This window comes from Podarcis filfolensis (assembly GCF_964270895.1).
Source record: "Podarcis filfolensis genome assembly, chromosome: 14".
NCBI classification, from domain to species: domain Eukaryota; kingdom Metazoa; phylum Chordata; class Lepidosauria; order Squamata; family Lacertidae; genus Podarcis; species Podarcis filfolensis.
Window position 1 is genome coordinate 209643 of NC_139616.1, and position 21578 is coordinate 231220.

The 21578-nt window shown below is 47.0% G+C and overlaps 1 protein-coding gene across 1 annotated transcript in view; it reads left to right on the plus strand.

Annotated features, from left to right (window-relative positions):
- Positions 1 to 21578, plus strand: part of CSPG4 (chondroitin sulfate proteoglycan 4) — a 119960-nt gene that overhangs the window by 90176 nt on the left and 8206 nt on the right. Inside the window, exons 2-5 of the mRNA XM_083586097.1 lie at positions 255 to 418; positions 2251 to 5826; positions 9907 to 10386; positions 12258 to 12434. Coding sequence (XP_083442223.1) covers positions 255 to 418; positions 2251 to 5826; positions 9907 to 10386; positions 12258 to 12434 — 4397 coding nt within the window. The remainder of the gene's footprint in view (positions 1 to 254; positions 419 to 2250; positions 5827 to 9906; positions 10387 to 12257; positions 12435 to 21578) is intronic.

Genomic DNA, 21578 nt, shown 5'->3' on the forward strand with positions numbered 1-21578 from the left:
CCTACGAGATTACCCCCCAGGGAATCTGACCCCCAAGAGAGAAAACAGGTTGCCCACCCCTAGTCTAGCATAGAGACTGATACTTTATGGCAAATGTTTCACATATTCCCAGTAGAACATGGCCATGAAAGCCACAGGCTAGGCCTGTGGTTCTCCTACTAATCATATGAAATGGCACCAGGTTCATAGTGCTGTGCAGGAAGATTGGAAGATTGCAGGCCAGGAGAGTTGACGGCAGAACATCTCTCTTTCAGTGTCCTTCTTTGGGGACGGCTATGTAGAGATGCCCTTGGCGAGCTCCTGCAGCACCATCCAGCTTCATCTGCAGTTCTACACCCGGCAGCAGAATGGACTCCTCTTCCTGGCTGCAGGACAGAAGGACTATCTACTGTTGGAGCTCCGGGCTGGCATTCTACAGGTCAGCGAGATGTTCTCCTGCAGCTTTTACACACAACAGTTTTTATTGAATGATTGTGCAGCTGTTGCTAGCGATGGGAGTGGATTTGGTCAGAACATGAATTTCCCCAGTTTGGGGAGCCTCACTTCCTGCCCATTCTGAGCAGGCACAGCTCCCTGGGGTTTTGTGTCCAGCTCCATTTCCTCCTGGGTGGAAGGGTGGCATAGAAATCAAACAAATCAATCAATCCTGATACCAGGGGGGCTTCCAGATGACCCCATTCATTGAGCAATCATCCTCATTTGTTTACATTGATTATTTAATGAACATTCATTCTGGTTTCTTTCCAGGGAGGTAAGATGACCTTTCATCAAAGCCAAGTCTTGTCCCACACTTTCCAGAATGTCTAATTTTTTGAGGAAGCGGGTTTTTGTTGGGCAAGACCTTCCAATCAACTTATAATTGTGAAACCTGAATTTGCCAGCATGTGATTGAATCCCACCTGAAACTAGTGATGGTCTGGGAGTGCTCTCAGCCTTCCTGCCAATATCCTCCATTTTCAAGCCAGAAAAATAACAACCCCATGATCTCAAAAAGGAGGAGGGGGTAGCTGGTGGCAGAGAAGGCTTGCTTCATCCATAGCTGAAAGTCATTCACTTCAGAAGCACAATTTCCTGCAGGGGATTTATGGTTTCCTCTGCCTCCCAACTCAGCTCAAAAGGCAACCCCAGGCTCCCCAGAATTTCCCAGGGCTCCTGTGGCTTGGGAAGCTGTTGTTCTGCATGCCAGGAAAGGTAAGGAAGCCTTACAGAGAGGCGTTCTGCAGGGCCACCCTGCTGTCACTTCTGCTAGGTAAATACAGTGGTACCTCAGGTTACAGACACTTCAGGTTACAGACGCTTCAGGTTACAGACTCCGCTAACCCAGAAGTAATACCTCGGGTTAAAAACTTTGTTTCAGGATGAGAACAGAAATCGTGCAGCGGCGGTGCAGTGGCAGCGGGAGGCCCCATTAGCTAAAGTGGTGCTTCAGGTTAAGAACAGTTTCAGGTTAAGAACAGACCTCCAGAACGAATTAAGTTCTTAACCCGAGGTACCACTGTAAATGGGAAGGTAGCATGTGGCAGGTGTTCAGAGGTTTGCAGGTGGGCTCTGAGGGAAGGTATTTGAACTCTGCCATACTTGCAATGATGTCATTGGAAGCATAACAGGGTCTCAGTTAAAGACTGGACTGGAGAGGACTCAAAAACTGGGCATTTGAAACAAACTTTTGATAGAGAGCAGAAGGACTTTTTAAAGGTATTAATTAATGTAACATCAAAATTACAAACAAAACAAAAAAACATAATCAAGGTTACAAAACACAACACAGGAGAACAGCACAAAGCCAGAGTTCATACTTTGGTGGGAGAAGAATATTTTTATATACTGTATCTAATTTGACACATAGGAAATGGAATCCCACCAAACAGCTTAGAAATGTTCCTGATCCTTTAGAAACAGGTAATTTGTGAGTTGCTTTCTTTTCCATGGCCAGATTCCACATATTCTTGAGAGGTTTAAGTCCTGTAGTGTCTTCCATTTCTGGGCCAAAGAAGTTCCCTCTGCAGCCAGCATCCACACAAGAAGTTCCTTAGATCACAAAGGCCAATTTTAAAACAAATGAATTCCTCACATGGCCTGGCATAAACTCTCACTCAATTTGCAGCATTGAGATTGTGGCACTAGCCTAGTTTACAGAGTTGTCAAAAGAGTTACTGTACTGAGATAACAAACATAAGGCACACTGAACATTCAGAAAGTTCTAATGAACAAATGATTCTAATGATTCTGATTTGCCTTCTCCTTTTGTAGGCCAGAATGGACCTGGGCTCTGAAGAACTGACTCTCAAGTCCCCAGCAGGACCACATCTCAGTAACCTTATCATCCACGATGTTGATCTGTTGATGGCCGATGGGTGGATGACCCTGATTGTGGATGGCCTTTTCAATACCTCTGTGGAAATTCCAAGACCCCTTGAGGAGCTGGACATCAATTATGGCCTCTATGTGGGAGGAACAGGGAGCCTGGAACTGCCGTATCTCATCGGAGTGAGTGTGCCCTTCAGGGGCTGCCTCCACATGGTGACGTTCAACGATCGTGATGTCCTGTCCGCACTGGCTTCTAGCAGTGGCACCAAGAGATCCCACAACATCCGAGAGGGGTGCAGTGTAGAGTTCTCTGCTGGGCCCAATGATCCCCTTGGCTTTCTGGGACCAAACTCTTATATTGCGCTCCCCGGCTGGAGTGCAAGGAATGAAGGGACCATTGAGTTTGTAATAACCACAAGCATCAAGCAAGCCCCTCTGATCTATCAGTCAGGACTTGAGAATGACTTCTTCTACCTGGAGATCTTTGACGGGCGCTTGAGAGGGTTGGTGGAGAAGGGCAATGGTGTCGTGGTGCTCCACAACAATGTTTACCTCAGCAATGAGGAGGAACACTATGTCAAGGTCTTCATGGATGTCCGGAAGTTTGAGATCCTCGTTGACTACTATGCCTCACAGACCTCCAACAAGGGTATCCACAGTCACCTCGATCTTCAAGGGCCACTCTTCCTGGGAGGTCTGAATGAGAAGGCTGCCCAGAGAATGAGAGAGCGTGGGCTGGGTTTTATGTCTGGAAACAGCTTCTCTAACACCTCATTTGTGGGCTGCCTGGAGGACCTGAGGATAAATGAGGAGAAGAGGAGTTTGCAAGATGCTCTCATCACAAGGGACATAACAGCCGGCTGCAGGAAACTGGAGCAGTACTCTGACTATGATGACGCATATGAGCAGGATGAGGCCCCCACAAGTTCTGCTCCTGACCATTGGCATGGCCCTGTTATGGAACCATGTCGCCCTGATGCCAGCCTCCCCCCAGTCTTTGCTAACTTCACCAAATTGCTGCATGTCAGCCCTTTGGTTGTTGCTGAAGGAGGTATGGCTTTTCTGGAGTGGCGACACACCCAGCCAACCATTGACCTGAACAGCGCTAACATCAGGCAGTCTCAGGTGGTTTTCAGCATCAACATGGACCCAAGGCATGGGCAACTGGAGTTAGGAATCTCCCGGACCAGAGGCAGAAGGAAATTCACTCTGTTGGACATCATCAATCGAAAAGTCAAGTACGTTCATGATGGCTCTGAGAGACCAATGGATCAGTTGCTGCTGGAGGTAACTGTCACTGCCAGGAAAGGGATCCCAGAGTGTCTGCAACAAGGCCAGATCTATCTGCTACCCATAAAGATAAGTCCAGCCAATGATCCCCCTGAAGTGGTCTTTCCACAGGGAGATCGCATGGTCATTCTGGAGCACACGCGCAAGCATCTTAACCCAGACATTGTCCGTGCACTTGATGATGATACCCCCTGTGACAGCTTACGATTCCAACTGCTTGGTGGGAAGAGAATGGAAGAAGGCTACATAGAATATGACTTCCACCCTGGAGTCCCAATTGAGGAGTTTTCCTGCAGGGACTTGGAAGCTGGTCATGTGGTCTATGTCCACCAAAATGGGCACACATCAACCCTCATTCTCCAAGTTAATGATGGTATGGTGATGAGCCCAGTGGCTACCTTAAGGGTGGTTGCTGTGGAGCCAGACATCCAGGTACACAACAACACAGGCCTCTTTGTCTCGCAAGGGGGTGCGGTTCCTATCACCCTGGCCAACCTTTCTGTAGAGACCAATGCAATACAGCAAAAAGTGCCCATCTTGTATCGCCTGACTGTGCCCCTTCAGTACGGTGAGATCCAAAAGCAAGGGAGCCTGGGTGGAGAATGGAAGAGGGTGGAGTCTTTCTACCAGCAGGATGTTGAGCAAGGGCGCATCCAATATTTCAGCACAGACGAAGATCACCACGCAGAAGATACAATTGAGAAGCTACAGTTTGTGGTCCAAGTGGGTCAGAAGACTCTGAGAAACAACACCTTCCTCATTAGGATCAAGAGGGCCACCATCAGGATGAAGACCATGATCCCCCTCCAGATGATGAATAAGAAAGAGAGGAACATCACCTCTGCTGATTTGGGGGCAGCCTTAGAGGAGCTGAGCTCTAGCTCAGAGCCTTTCCACTATGTCATAATTCAGCCACCCAGAAAGGGGAACCTTGAGCTTCGTGGCACAAGGCTGACTGAAGGCTTTGGTTTCACACAAGATGATTTGCAAAGCCATCAGCTCAGCTACAGCGCAACCATCCGAGACTCCAAGGAGACTGAAGACACTTTCCAATTCCGTGTCATGGCTGGAGATCAATACTCCCCCATATATACTTACAGGATACAGGTTGGGGGGGACCCGGATGCCCCTATCCTGACCAATGTCCTTCTGTCTGTTTTGGAAGGAGGGCAGGCTGTCATCTCCAAGGACCACCTGTTCGTCAAGAGTGCGAACAGCATGAACTACGTGTATGAGGTAGTAGATGGCCCTACCCATGGGAAGCTGATCTGGAGGACACTTGAGCATGTGCCGGCCAGCAAGGAGGTGATAACAAAATTCACCAATGAAGACATCCTCCAAGGCCGCCTTGTTTACCAGCACGATCATTCAGAGACCCTGGAAGACGACATTCCATTTGTGGCCATCAAGCAGGAAGAGGGAAGCTCTGACTTCGAGGCTGAGGACGTGAGAGGCGTTTTCAGGGTCTCTATTCAGCCTGTGAACAACCACCCTCCATTCCAGTTGGTCAACAAGGTCTTTAATGTGGTGCGGCATGGGCAGCGCTTGATGACCACTGATGATATCGCCTTCTTTGACAAAGATTCAGGCTTCTCAGATACCCAGATAGTGTTAGTAAGGAAGGACATTCTTTTTGGTAGCATTATCGCTGTCGAGAACAGAAGCCGGCAAATCTATCGTTTCACTCAGGATGACCTAAGGAAGAAGAAAATCCTCTTTGTCCACTCTGGAGCTGACAGGGGATGGATCCAGTTCCAGGTTTCTGATGGCCTGCATCAGGTGGCGGCTCTCTTGGAAGTGCAGGCTTCAGACCCTTACCTCAAAATCAGCAGCTCCACAGGCTTAGTCATCCACCAAGGCAACCAAGGGACCATTGACTCCTCCATCCTCAGCTTGGAGACCAACATGGATGTCAGGACTGATGAAGACATTCTCTTCCGCATAGTAGCCCCACCCAGATGGGGCATGATGCTGCGAGGTGGGCAGCAAGTGTCCTCTTTTACCCAGAGGGACCTGCTGGCAGGAGAGGTTCTTTACCAGCACAATGGGAGCAGGAATTCCCAAGACAAGATCCACTTTTCTGTCGAAGCAAACCAGGTGGCTGTTGACGCAGTGCTGAAGATCGTGATAGTCCTGGACCCCCATCCTAGCCCGCTAAACCTTGTTCACCATGAGAGAATACGGATTCTCCAAGGGGAAGCTGTGGAGATCAAGAATGACTATTTGCTAGTAAGTTGGTCTAAACCACTCAGCCTAGGGCTTAGAATCATAGAATCATAGAATCATAGAATCATAGAATCATAGAATCATAGAGTTGGAAGAGACCACAAGGGCCATCGAGTCCAACCCCCTGCCAAGCAGGAAACACCATCAGAGCACTCCTGACATATGGTTGTCAAGCCTCTGCTTAAAGACCTCCAAAGAAGGAGACTCCACCACACTCCTTGGCAGCAAATTCCACTGTCGAACAGCTCTTACTGTCAGGAAGTTCTTCCTAATGTTTAGGTGGAATCTTCTTTCTTGTAGTTTGGATCCATTGCTCCGTGTCCGCTTCTCTGGAGCAGCAGAAAACAACCTTTCTCCCTCCTCTATGTGACATCCTTTTATATATTTGAACATGGCTATCATATCACCCCTTAACCTCCTCTTCTCCAGGCTAAACATGCCCAGCTCCCTTAGCCGTTCCTCATAAGGCATTGTTTCCAGGCCTTTGACCATTTGGTTGCCCTCCTCTGGACACGTTCCAGTTTGTCAGTGTCCTTCTTGAACTGTGGTGCCCAGAACTGGACACAGTACTCCAGGTGAGGTCTGACCAGAGCAGAATACAGTGGCACTATTACTTCCCTTGATCTAGATGCTATACTCCTATTGATGCAGCCCAGAATTACATTGGCTTTTTTAGCTGCCGCGTCACACTGTTGGCTCATGTCAAGTTTGTGGTCAACCAAGACTCCTAGATCCTTTTCACATGTACTGCTCTCAAGCCAGGTGTCACCCATCTTGTATTTGTGCCTCTCATTTTTTTTTGCCCAAGTGCAATACTTTACATTTCTCCCTGTTAAAATTCATCTTGTTTGTTTTGGCCCAGTTCTCTAATCTGTCAAGGTCGTTTTGAAGTGTGATCCTGTCCTCTGGGGTGTTAGCCACCCCTCCCAGTTTGGTGTCATCTGCAAATTTGATCAGGATGCCCTTGAGTCCATCATCCAAGTCGTTGATAAAGATGTTGAATAAGACCGGGCCCAAGACAGAACCCTGTGGCACCCCACTAGTCACTCTTCTCCAGGATGAAGAGGAACCATTGATGAGCACCCTTTGGGTTCGGTCAGTCAGCCAGTTACAAATCCACTGAGTGGTAGCATAGTCAAGACCGCATTTTACTAGCTTCTTTACAAGAATATAATGGGACACCTTGTCAAATGCCTTGCTGAAATCAAGGTAGGCTACATCCACTGCGTTCCCTTCATCTACCAGGCTTGTAATTCTGTCAAAAAATGAGATCAGGTTAGTCTGACATGACTTATTTTTCAGAAATCCATGCTGACTATTGGTGATCACAGCATTCCTTTCTAGGTGCTCACAGACTGTTTGCTTAATGATCTGCTCCAGAATCTTCCCTGGTATTGGGAAGATCAGAGCAAACCCTGGGCCTCCTACTTCTTTGAGTCACGTTTCTCCATATATCTGGCTCCTGTGTTGGTGAACTAGCTGCCTTCTCAGGGGAGTCCCCTGTCTCCTCCTTGGTGGAGATGGTGTGCTCTGTTGCTTCCAAGAAGAGCTCCAGCTCTCTAATTCTTTGGTTTTTGTTTTTTTAAAAATATATTTATTGAGATTTTACAAAAACATAAGTCTACAAAATAGAAAAAAGTCACATAGAAAGAAAAAGATACAAAAAAGAAGACATAGAAAAATACATAAAAGAGAAAAAAGAGGAATAAAAATACAAAATACAAAAAACAAATAGATAAAAAAGAATTAAAAAACAAATCCATTTTTAATAACTTTAAACTCATTAGCTTGTTTCCTTGGCCTCCTCACAACTCCCCTTTTTGTATTCCCATTTAAATAATCAAATCAGCAAATCCTTACCCTCTTTCGTTTATCTTAACTCTATATCTTAACATATTATAACTCTATATTTTCATCCATTTATCAATTCATTTTTGCATATTCTTATTAACTTTGTTGCTAATGCCACTTATTTTCAGTCCAACATCATTTTAACATTCATTAATTTTACAGTGTTTCTGAAGGTAGTCTTTAAATTTCTTCCAGTCTTCTTCCACCAACTCTTCTCCCAGGTCTTGGATTCTGCCAGTCATTTCCGCCAATTCCATATAATCCATCACCTTCATCTGCCACTCTTCCAGGGTGGGTAACTCTTGTGTCTTCCAATACTTTGCAATAAGTATTCTTGCTGCTGTTGTTGCATACATAAAAAAAGTTCTATCCTTCTTTGGCACCAATTGGCCGACTATGCCCAGGAGAAAGGCCTCTGGTTACTTCAGGAAGGTATATTTAAATACCTTTTTCATTTCATTATATATCATCTCCCAGAAAGCCTTAATCTTTGGGCATGTCCACCAAAGGTGAAAGAATGTACCTTCATTTTCTTTACATTTCCAACATAGCTTTGGAGCATAGCTACACGTTCCTCCAGTTGCTGGACTTTGTCTTCTAAGAGGGCAATCAACATGCAATTGCTGCAGGTAAAGCTGCCTGCAACCTTTGGCAAGATGGCAAACATTGCGCAGGAACCGCAGGCGACTGCGGCTGTTCCCTCACCCTCCATCTTGAGAACGTGTTGTTGGGGGTGACTACAGCGGTCCTCCATCATAAAAAGCGTGAAGACAGGACAAATAACTCCCCCCCCAAAAAAAAACCTAGGTCTCCCCCAACAAACGTTTGAGACTAGCTCCCCTAAATCTAAAAGATGGATCAAACTGCAGCTAATCAGCCACAAGAAACACACACACAAGAAAACCCTTTTTGCTCCTTCTTCAGCTGCTGCCCTGTAAGCTCTGATAAGCTCCTCCCACAGCTAATCACCTACCTCAACAGAAACCCTGCCCCCTCTGACCTTTGCACAGGGAGAGCAGCTAATCAGCCACAAGAAACACACACACAAGAAAACCCTTTTTGCTCCTTCTTCAGCTGCTGCCCTGCAAGCTCAGAAGGTCAGTGGTTCAAAGCCCCACGACGGGGTGAGCTCCCGTTGTTCGGTCCCAGCTCCTGCCAACCTAGCAGTTTGAAAGTACGTCAAAGTGCAAGTAGATAAATAGGTACTGCTCTGGTGGGAAAGTAAATGGTGTTTCTGTGCGCTGCTCTGGTTTCACCAGAATCGGCTTAGTCATGCTGGCCACATGACCCAGAAAAACTGTCTGTGGACAAACACCGGCTCCCTCAGCCAGTAAAGCGAGATGAGCCCAGAGTTGTTCGCAACTGGACTTAACTGTCAGGGGTCCTTTACCTTTACCTATGCTGTTCCTAGTTCTCTGTCCTTGAGTTTGGGAGACTGTGAGGGCTGTTCTAGGAGTTGCAAAGCAGGAGGTGTATATTTATTCTGCAGATTAATTATGTTGTCCTTTTTAAATTATATTTAAAAAATAGGCAGTCATCCTATGTACTCTATTTATTTCCAGCCCTAACAGACCACTTTTCACCATTGGCGGTCAAAAGGCAGTTTGCAGGACAATCAATAAAACAAGCCATCAATCAAATACTGTGGTGTTTAAACAAAACCACAGGTAAAAGCTTAATACAACTTACTCCTTTTTATTTTATTCACCTTTTTCTCCAAGGATCTTGATGTGGCATACATGATTCTCTCCCTCCTCTTCAATCTCCACAACAACCCTGAGAGGTACTTTAGGCTAAGAGATGCAGACTGGCCTTAAAGTCACTCAGTGAGTTTCATGGCCGAGTGGAAATTTGAATCCTGGTCTCCCAGGTCTTGGTCCAACACTCTAATTACTGTACCACATTGGCTCTCTACTTAAAATCATAACACAACTTCCATTACACAAGCTTAAGATGCTAAAAAGAGCCCCCAATCACCCCCATTAAGCTTGGATAGGGGAGGTGTAAAGACTTATTATAACCCTAATTACGTGGGAGGGTTGAGCATGGTGCCCATGATAGTTTATCCAGTTTGCAAATGGGCCCATGAGCCCCAAAAGATTGGTGACCCCCATCCTATAGGATGCATCAGTCAACTACAGCAACTGGACCACAAGTGATGGTTTGGTATTCGCATTCCTGATTGGGAGGAATGTTGACCACATTTTCTTTCCACCGTCATCCATCTTACAGGTTGAACATGAAGAGATCCCTCCCCAGGAGATCATCTACACTGTCACCATCTCCCCACTTTCAGGATTCCTGGTGGCCTTATCTCATGGCCCCACCTCGGATGAGCCTCCCAGCTTGGATCCCATTCAGACCTTCACCCAGGAGGACATCAATGAAGGCAAAGTTCTCTACCTCCATTCCAGCCCTGAGATACAGGGTGACCAGTTCACCGTTGACATCACAGCCAACGGGGTGGATGCCCTGGCAGGGGTTGTGGTGGACCTGGAGATCGTTCCTATTTCTTTCCCACTGGAGGTGTACAACATGACAGTGACTGAAGGGAGCTCCCAGGTGCTCTCCGTGGACATCCTGAATATCCCCAGCACTTACTTCACGGCTCTTAAGGTGGAGTTTGTCATTGTTGACCCGCCAGAACATGGCATTTTCCAGAAGGTGGAGAGACCCGAAGAGGGCAGCCTAAGTGCATTTTCTTGGTCTGAGGTAAGAAGGCAGCAACATCTACCATTAACCTGAAGTCCTGTTGGTGTTTCTGGCAATGCATGGGTGTGATGCTTCAGAGTTTACTCAGAAGAAAGCCCCAATGCTACATATATTCCATAGAAATGCATAGTTTTTTACAGGGCAATCATCTACATTTCTGCTCAAAAGTAAGTCCATTTGCGTTCTGTAGGGCTCACTGCCAGGAAGCTGTGGATAGGATTGCAGGCATAAACACTACATTGTGCCAGCTCTAGGAACATAGAAAGCTGCTTGTGCTGCAATCCCATCTGCACTAGATATTTAAAGCTGTATTTTACCACTTTAAACAGCCATGGCTTCCCCAGAGAGCCCTGAGAGCTGTAGCTTGTGAAGGGCAATGAGAATTGTTAGGAGGCTCCTGTCCACCTTCCAGTGCTACAATTCCTAGAGTGGCTTAACTATCAGTCCCTCTTCCTCCCAGGGAACTCTGGGAATTGTAGCTCTCTGAGGTGAATAGTGCTCTCCCAACAACTCTCATCACGCTTAACAAGTTACAGTTCCCAGGATTCTGTGAGGGGAGCCATGGCTGTTTGAAGTGGCATTGTGGTGCTTTGAATGTATAGTGCAAATGGGGCCTGAGCCAAGCTATTGATCCAGTGTAGTATTGTCTACACTGACTGGCAGCTGCTCTTCAGGGTTACAGGCAGAGGGCCCTACCTGGAGATGCCAAGGATAGAAACTGGGACCTTCTGCATATAACACATGTGCTTAACACTGAGCTCCAGCATTTCCCCTAATCTTGCAGGGGGCAGGGGAAGGCACATTATTGACTGGTGCTCTCTTTCTCAAGTTCTAGCTCCAAAACACAGTCTGGAAAGTGAGGAAGGGGTTTTGTTTTGTTTTGTGTGGTGTCCTCACCTTCTGCTCCATAAATCCTTCCATCTAATCCAAGCCTGCACAACTTGTAGCTCAGCAAGCCAAACAAAAACCCTCCAGACTTATGGGGTAGACTCCATAAACCTCCTGGCTTAGCTGCCTGACTAGCCTTTCCCCTAATCTTGCAGTGGGGTGGGGGTCCCCTAAGCACAAGAAACCTGCAATCCACAAGCCAGAGCATGGTAGAAAATAGTGGCTCAGAAGCATGGACCTAGGCTAAGAATTAGAGAACAGGCTGTCTCTGAAAAGCTCAGGAATTTTGATCAGTACCAAAACTGAATTCACAATCCCTTCAAGCAAATAGCCACTCCTGGTTTCCCCCCATAACTTTTAGTGACCTAACGTAGGGAGGAATGCTTTTTAGTTTTTGCTATTGTTAGTTAATGGAGGTATAAAAAATCCCTGTCCCTCTATTCCTCCTGAAGTCTAGAGCTCTGGGGATTAGGAAAACAAAAAGCTTGGACACTGAGTTTTTAAGCATGGATGTGTTCCTAGAAAAAGAGTGGCAAAAGGGAAGCCCTGCCTCAGACCTTCTGCATTCCAAGCAGGTCCTCTGCCACTGAGCTGTGGCTCTTCTGTCCTCCCCTGGCCCACACTAACCAGCCATGGCTCTCCAGGATTTCAGCCAAAGGTCTTTTCCAGTCTGCCCTGGAGACACCCAAACCAATGGCTTCAAGTTACAAGACTAGAGATTCCAACTAAACACGAGGAAGAACTTTCTGTCTGTAAGAGCTCTTTGATAGCAAAAGGGCCCCTCTCAGAAAGCAGTGGGGTCTTAAACACAGGTCAGATGGCCATCCCTCAGGGATTCTTCAGCTGCAATTCCTGCATTGCAGGGGGTTGCACTAGGTGACCCTTGGGGTACCATGCAACTCTACAATTCTTTGATTCTATGATACTGGGAATAGAACTTGGGACCTGTTGCAGACAAATGTCTGTGTCCTCTTTGCATTCAGGTGGAGCATCAGCTTGTTCAATACATGCATGATGGCAGTGAGTCGTTGGTTGACAGATTCACAGTGGTCGCCAACATCTCCAAGCACAACCAAGAGAGCCAACCCAGGACGGTCTACATTGACATTCTCCCAAGCAATGATGAGGCACCGGTGCTGATGGTCAACGTGGGACTGCAGGTACCTTGTCAACCAAAGCAAGGGGTGGGGGTGGGGCATTTGAGGATGCTGGGGTGAGGAGCTGAACAGAAATCTCAGCCAGGTTGGCGCCAAGGGACAATCCTGTTTCAACATACAACTGTAGAGGCCCAGGGGTCAGCAAACCTTTTCAGCAGGGAGCCGGTCCACTGTCCCTCAGACCTTGTGAGGGACCAGACTATATTTTTTGGGGGGAAATGAACAAATTTCTATGCCCCACAAATAACCCAGAGATGCAGTTTAAATAAAAGGACACATTCCTCTCATGTAAAAACATGCTGATTCCCGGACCGTCCACAGGCCGGATTGAGAAGGTGATTGGGTCTGATCCGGCCCCAGGCCTTAGTTTGCCTACCCATGGTATAGGCTGTTAAGAGTGTGCTGGACTCTGAGTTCAGTTTTAAAGGCACGTCTTTGGCATACTCTGTGTCTCACTGACAATATTTGTAAGGGGACATGAATGTGGCAAATGAGCTTCAAATCAAAAGTGCTTTTAGTATCAGGTGTGAAATGCCCTTAGGATGATCAGGGCCTTCATTATCAGCCTGCAATAGTCGAGTGCAGGAACAGAACTCAAGTGGCCAAGCAGGGAAAGGAGAACGTAGAACCACACAGGGCTGGCTCTATCATTAGGCAGGGTGAGGGGGCTGCCTCAGACAGTGGTTGCTGGTGGCACAGTGCCCTCCCCAGGTGCTCCACCTGATCCTACAGACATATACACAGCACCATTCCTTTGGAAGACAGAGCTGTGCATGCCATGTGGCGTAATCTATGCCCTCTCGTTAGCCTGCTGCCCCCAGGGAACTGAAGGATGTTATCCAGTCACTAGGATTGCAGCATCAACTGCCAGTCCAGTCAGATTCTGTAAATGGGATGGCAGGGGTGGCACCATCTTGTCCTTTACCACAAGCAGCAAAAGATATTGGACCATTCCTTATCCCACAGCCCTAAGCCTTTCAAGTTAGTTTTTGATCACTCCCTACTGTGTATAGTGAGAGCCAGCATGGTATATTGGTTAGATTGTGGGCCTGCAGCCTCGGAAGTCAGGGTTCAAATCCCCCACTTGGCCAAGAAGCCAATCAACAATGTCCTTACCTACCTCACAGGGTTGTTGTGAAATTAATATTGGGGGGGGGGAGCTGCGGTTGCCACTTTCAGCTCATTGGAGGAAATGTGGAATCTCAATGCAATTATAAACATGAGACCCTCCAGATGTTGTTGTGTTCAGCTGCTTGCCCGGTGTGGCCAGCGGTGAGGGATGACGTTGTGGACTTTCCTACCGCTGCTCAGCTCTGCTACTGCCTGAAGAGGTTTTGCACAGAGGTTTTGCGCAGAGGAAACGTACCGGACAGGCAGATATTCAACAGATGGGAGTTGTAGTTAATCAATGCCTGAAGAGCTACAGGTTCCCCACCCTCCCAGGCACCAGAATCCGACCTCTGTTTTCAGCATTAGCAGAGAAAATAGAGTCTGAAAGCAGGTGTCCGTATGAATCTCAGCTCTGAGATCTAGCTGCTAAAGCAAGTTAGTTGCTGGCTGTGGCAGGGGAGAGGAAAGGGTGGGACTGCAGAAAGCAGGCAGCATGCTGCTGCAGTTTTTCCATTAGATCTTGACACAAAGTGAGGCATTGGATGGGTGCTTGGTGGTGGGGAGGTGAAGCAGGAAAGGAGACAGCCTTTTTGCATTCTTTCCTTGGATGCCGCAAACACCATCTGTTTTTCCATCTCTTGCCATGCTGCAACATTGCCACAGGATGGCAGCATACATCCATGCTATGGCTTCCAGCTTGCAAGGGCAGGTTGTGAAGACACGTGCAGTTTTATGTAATACAGCAACCACCACGATCCAGCAAAGCGCCTGTACCAGTGGGGACTTTTCCACTGATGGTGGAAAGTTCTTGACTCTAGAGAAGTATAACCAGTCTGTAATGTAACAGGGAGTCCTTGGAGCACCCCACAATCGCCTAACCTTGACTCCCATAGGTTCAGGTCGGGCAAGACACTTCCACCAGGAGATAGAAGCATAACAGCAGCCTTATCTTTATTGTTGCAACAAGATTTCCCACTACCACAAAGTCAAAGCAGCCAGAAGCCCCGAACAATGGTTACATCAATATTTTAAAGTTTCCCGAAGTTTCCCATAATACATCTCAGGATGCATCATCAAGACATCATAGATATGCCACAGAAAAGATGGGGTCTCAGGTAGAACCTGACATCCAGTCATGCCCCGTCACTCAAATACAGTCTTTCACACTTATTCCATCACAGTACAAAGGAAAGTATTTACAGTTCCCTGGCCAAGCTTCATCCCACTATGGGGCAGGCTGGCATTGTGATTGAGGTGGTTATCTGTCTGAAACTTCTTGGGGCCCACTCACCCCTCCCCTTATACCTCACTTCCCTGGGTCCTAAATGCCATTGGAACTGAGAATACTGATAGAATGAGTGATTTCTTATGCATTTCTAAAGTTTTCCCATTGAGCCAGTATATAGACACATTTATCAGTGAATTGCAACATTTGGTAGTGACATTTTCCCTGTTTTCCTTTGTTGGGGCTCAGCAGGGAGTTGCAGGCTCCTGATCTGAGCTCCCCTTGCAGATTCAATGCCTTTGCAGAGATGTTGCTGTTATTTTCTCTTGACACTAGAGGATTTGGTTTGATGGGTGAAAGGCAAGGAAATACCTCTCTGTGGTCCATATGTGGGTGAATTTGTGCAGCAGAGACTGTTTGTCTTTGCCTTATGGCAGTGGCAGAGCTTCATGCTCTGGCACGGGGGTGTGTGGGTGTGTGGAGAGCAGGCAGGGGCAGGGCTGGTGTGTGTCCTGGGGGCGTGATGCACCGCCTGCTGGGGCATGGTGCCCAGTGCGGGGGGGGGGGCAGCCGCGATGGCACCCCACTGGGATCACGTTGCCATGGTTGGTGTGTTCCCCCGCACTCCTCTTCCTCTGCCAGTGCCTTATGGTGTGGAGACGCAACTCATGGGGGAAGGGAGGTCTCTCACCCCCCCCTTCCAATTTCCCAGTAACAGCAAACGCACAGTTCCTCAGCCAGCCCATCCTCCACCAGCTATTTCCTATTCTATTGTTGTTATTAATTTGCAATGGGAAGGCCTGGTTTTTATGGGGGGGGTACATATCCCTGGTATAGAGAGACACACAGCCCTAATCTTTGAGCTTCAGTTTGCTTGAAATGAAGGGGAGGGGTGTCTCAAGGAGATACAGTTTTATTTACAGAAATAAATACACACATATACAACCTGAGCAGGTTGTGCTGTGGTCTAACCCACTGAGCCTAGGGCTTGCTGATCAGAAGGTCGGCTGATGAGGACACTTAAGTGGCCATGTAAGGTCAAAGAAACTTATCTGACTAGTTCAGCCATAGAATCCTCTATGAGATTCTAGCCCTCACTGGGTACAGGACTCCAGGGAAAGGGCTCAGGGCATCATCCAGACGGAGCCCCACAAACCCACAAAAATATGTTCTGTCTCTTGTGACCAAGAGCAGCCCTGGCTTACTGATACCTGTTCTAAATCACTTTCTTTGTTTTGTGCCCTATGTTTTCCTTTTGGGGTGCTTTGTTAAAATGTTAGAGTGAAGTGCAACTGTTGTCCTCCTTCATGGCTCCTAGAAGTTAAGTGCCTGGAAGCCAAATGGACACATCATTCACTTGCTTTCCAGGTTTCATGCTTGTTAATTTGGAGATGTGATCAAGGTCAGTGGACGTCCTGCCAAATACAAGCAATGCACTCATTGGAGCCAAGGTTCAAGGTTCCAATATCACAGAACTGTGGAGTTGGAAGGGGTCCCCAGGGTCATCTAGTCCAACCCCCTGCAATGCAGGAATCACAGCTCAAGAATTCCTGGCAGGTGGCCATCCAAGCTCGGTTTAAAATCCTCCAGTGAAGGAACGTTCTCTCAGCAGCAACCCAGTGGAACGGGGAGTCAAGCTTAACCAGAGACTCAGGTCTGTAACTGAAACGAATCATCCGTGTGTTGTTTTAATTGAACAGAGCTTAATGGCATGATGAGAGATTTAATAGGAAATAAAACAAGCTGCATATGATAAAATACTGGTAAATAAAGCAACCTACATATGATGTATTTCAAAGCAATTTCAGGCAATCATAAGTAAGGGTGGCCATTGACAAGAACTTTACCTCTTGCCCTGTGATTCAGAAAAATGACCAAGAGGGAATGTAGAATAATGCACTGATTTATTACCCACCCTTCACCCTAAAGACCCAGGACAGGTGACAACATTCAAATAGTTTATTATTTAAAACAGTTTAAAGAAACTTCCAATCATAAAATAAGGGGGGGTCCTAAAACAATCACCTCAAGTGTCAGAAGGCAAAGGAATGAGCTGCATCTTCAGCATTACCAGAAGCTGTGTACTGAATGGGCCAGGTGCACTTCCGTGGTGAAGGGAGTTCCACCACTCAGGGGCCATCTCAAAGAAGGCCCTGTCCCAAGTCTCTGAGGACAGAGGAACTGCCAAAACGCCCCCGCTGCCAATCTCTTCACCCAAGAGGGTCTCTAGGGAAGGAGGCAGTCTTTCCAGTATTCAGGGTCTGAGACATCTTTCCTAGCTGCTTGGTAGAAACTACAGGCTTTTAAAAATATATAAAAAAGAATAGGCAAGATAGAGGATTTGTTGCAAAAAATTCCATGGAATTATTTCAAGCTGGGGGGGGGGATATGAAAGAAACATTTTGTACGAAGATTACCATAATAAAGGACAAAAGTGGTAAGGACCTAACAAAAGCAGAAGACATCAAGAAGAGGTGGCAAGAATACACAGAGGAATTATACCAGAAAGATATGGATGTCTCGTACACCCCAGGTAGTGTGGTTGCTGACCTTGAGCCAGACATCCTGGAGAGTGAAGTCAAATGGGCCTTAGAAAGCACTGCAAATAACAAGGCCAGTGGAAGTGATGGTATTCCAGCTGAACTATTTAAAATTTTAAAAGATGATGCTGTTAAGGTGCTACACTCAATATGCCAGCAAGTTTAGAAAACTCAGCAGTGGACAGAGGCTTGGAGAAGATCTGTCTACATCCCAATCCCAAAGAAGGGCAGTGCCAAAAAATGCTCCAACTATCGCACAATTGCACTCATTTCACACGCTATCAAGGTTATGCTTAAAATTCTACATGGTAGGCTCAAGCTGTATGTGGACCGAGAACTCCCAGAAGGGCAAGCTGGATTTAAAAGAGGCAGAGGAACCAGAGACCAAATTGCAAACATGTGCTGGATTATGGAGAAAGCTAGAGAGTTCCAGAAAGACATCTACTTCTGCTTCATTGACTATGCAAAAGCCTTTGACCGTGTCAACCACAGCAAACTATGGCAAGTTCTTAAAGAAATGGGAGTGCCTGATCACCTCATCTGTCTCCTGAGAAATCTCTATGTGGGACAAGAAGCTACAGTTAGAACTGGAACAACTGATTGGTTCAAAATTGGGAAAGGAGTACGACAAGGCTGTATATTGTCTCCCTGCTTATTTAACTTATACGCAGAATTCATCATGCGAAAGGCTGGGCTGGATGAATCCCTAGCTGGAATTAAGATTGCTGGAAGAAATATCAACAACCTCAGATATGCAGATGACACAACCTTGATGGCAGAAAGTGAGGAGGAATTAAAGAACCTTTTAATGAGGGTGAAAGAGCAGAGCGCAAAATATGGTCTGAAGCTCAACATCAAAAAAACGAAGATCATGGACACTGGGCCCATCACCTCCTGGCAAATAGAAGGGGAAGAAATGGAGGCAGTGAGAGATTTTACTTTCTTGGGCTCCATGATCACTGCAGATGGTGTCAGCAGCCACGAAATTAAAAGACGCCTGCTCCTTGGGAGAAAGGCGATGGTAAAAAGCATCTTAAAAAGCATCTTAAAAAGCATCTTAAAAAGCAGAGACATCACCTTGCCAACAAAGGTCCGTATAGTTAAAGCTATGGTTTTCCCAGTAGTGATGTATGGAAGTGAGAGCTGGACCATAAAGAAGGCTGATCACCGAAGAATTGATGCTTTTGAATTATGGTGCTGGAGGAGACTCTTGAGAGTCCCATGGGCTGCAAGAAGATCAAATCTATCCATTCTTAATTGAGTGCTCACTGGAAGGACAGATTGTGAAGCTGAGGCTCCAATACTTTGGCCACCTCATGAGAAGAGAAGACTCCCTGGAAAAGACCCTGATGTTGGGAAAGATGGAGGGCACAAGGAGAAGGGGACGGCAGAGGACAAGATGGTTGGATAGTGTTCTTGAAGCTACCAGCATGAGTTTGACTAAACTGCAGGAGGCAGTGGAAGACAGAAGTGCCTGGCGTGCTCTGGTCCATGGGGTCACGAAGAGTCAGACACGGCTAAACGACTAAACAACAAGTGGGGGGACGCACATTAAAATAATGCATAAGTTGGTATCAAAAGTCATCATAGCTCCAGCAAACTTCTTATTGACTTGGCACTGTTAACGGAGAAATCTGAGGGCTCCCTTGGACAAAAAACAAGGACACCAGCTAGGAATACCAGAGCAAAACGGCAGCCAGTAGGCTTGGTCTTTATTGAAGACTGCCGCGACAGGACTCCCACGTGCCACAAGGTAGAACAAGATGGAAGCCCCAAACAAAAGAGCCCCTAAACTTTTATTAGCTGCTAATCCCCATGTTAAAGGTAAAGGGACCCCTGACCATTAGGTCCAGTCATAGATGACTCTGGGGTTGCGGCGCTCATCTCGCTTTATTGGCCGAGGGAGCCAGCGTACAGCTTCCGGGTCATGTGGCCAGCATGACGAAGCCGCTTCTGGCGAACCAGAAGCTGCTGCACACGGAAACGCCGTTTACCTTCCTGCCGGAGCGGTACCTATCTATCTACTTGCACTTTGATGTGCTTTCGAACTGCTAGGTTGGCAGGAGCAGGGACCGAGCAACGGGAGCTCACCCCGTCGCGGGGATTCGAACCGCCGACCTTCTGATCGGCAAGTCCTAGGCTCTGTGGTTTAACCCACAGAGCCACCCGCATCCTTAATCCCCATGTTACACCCCCCCAAACTACATCACGGTTACATCATGAAAGGGGAGGTCTGGTAGCAGTAATCTGAGTATCTTGGACCCTGCCCCATGGTTCTCCTTGCCCTCCACCGAACACCCATCAAGTGTAACAAATAGGATATTTACATTTCCCTGTTTCCCAGCCAAGTTAATCACACCCTTTTGTCTTCATCTGGGTTTGTTATTTCTGGAATGGCTACCTGTCTGGCACTCAGGTATCAGGATGCCAGGGATTATCACTTAGTCAGAGGGGCTGCTGAGTAGCTGAGCTCACATGTCTATATGAATTTCTGCTTTTCCAGTGAGCCAGTAAAGGTAAAGGTAAAGGGACCCCTGACCATAAGGTCCAGTCATGGCCAAGTCTGGGGTTGCGGCGCTCATCTCGCTTTATTGGCCAAGGGAGCCATCGTACAGCTTCCGGGCCATGTGGCCAGCATGACTAAGCCACTTCTGGCGAACCAGAGCAGCGCACGGAAACACCGTTTACCTTCCCATTTACCACTTTGACATGCTTTTGAACTGCTAGGCTGGCAGGAGCAGGGACCGAGCAACAGGAGCTCACCCCGTTGTGGGGATTTGAATCACTGACCTTCTGATCGGCAAGTCCTAGGCTCTGTGGTTTAACCCACAGCGCCACCCGCATCCCAGTACATAGATACATTTATCAGTGAATTCTTACATTTGGTATCATGCAGCAAAGGCCCTTTGAATAGATAAGAAGAAACCGTGATGAAGTGTTTTGTGGGGACAAATCACAAAAGTCACAAAAGTGATTGTGCTAGTTTTGGTAGTGGGCTGCATGTGCATGATATCTGCTGGAGGGGGACCCCCCCCCAACCTATACATAAATTCCTGCAACAGCACACATTTAGATACTACCCCAAGCGAAAGGATAAAGGCTGCAGGAATGCAAGAGAGAGATGTGCCACAGTTCTGTGCATTAGCGAGCATTACAGCAGGACTGAGTGGAGTTTGTTCATACAGAAAAACTCTCTCCAGGGTGCTCAGCTCCAAGCAGATTCCAAAAATAAAAAACCGTCTCCACAATTGGAAGAAAAAGAGTCCCTAGGCTTTTTTTCCGGAGGGCACTCACAGGCTGAGTGTTGTGGGACAAGTCAGTTGAGGCCAGCAGAAAGATCGGGCAGGATTGTGTCTCTGGGCGAGGGGGGGCACAAAGGCAGAATCCCAGGTGGGCCTGTCATGTGGGGGGAGGCTGTGGAAACAGAACCATGCGGGGAGGTGGAAGTATTATGAAGAAATAACAAATCCAAAGTGACAGACCAAACTGATGTTCTCATAGCAGATGATCTCATTGTTTAACAGATGCTAATCAGGAGCATTTTAGGGTCAGGGTTTATTTGTTTTTATTATTTAATGTGTTCAAGGTCCTGTAGCCATTCAAGATTCATTCTGTGGCTGAGATTCTTTCTTAACATCAGGAAAAAGAAATGTGTTTGGGGTGACACATGTGGGAATTCCTTGTTCTTTTTTTCTCAGTGGCAACATTTTATTACATTTTCATTCTTGTTCTGACTCGGCTAAGGCAGTGGATCCCAAACGGCAGCCTGTGGGCCACCAGTTGTGCACGGCACTTCATTCCGGTGGCCCACGGCACGTCGGCTGGAACAGTCATATGGATCTCCATTTTTATTCTTATTGCTTCTTATGTTGCATTTTATTTCATGAAAATTTGAATTGCATGAAATGCAAATTGTAATGCAATAAAATACAAGAAACAAAAGAATCAATAAAAATATAATTAAAAATATCATGCAGCATCTAGCACAGCACTTTAAAATTGCTACAACGGGCATGGCCCTCAGCAGTGCAACCCATACAGGTGGCCTAGCACACATGTGTGTGTGTGTGTGTGTGAGAGAGAGAGAGAGAGAGAGAGAGAGAATGACTACGTGTGTGTGACTCTGTTGTTGGCCTTCACCTCAGGTCCCTTCCACCACCAACTACCCCCAGTGCCATGAAGCCCCCAACCACATTGCATGTGGCTCTCAGGGGGAAAGGGAAAGGACTGTCTATGCTTGCTCTAATGAGTCCAAGGCAATGCTCTTATTCC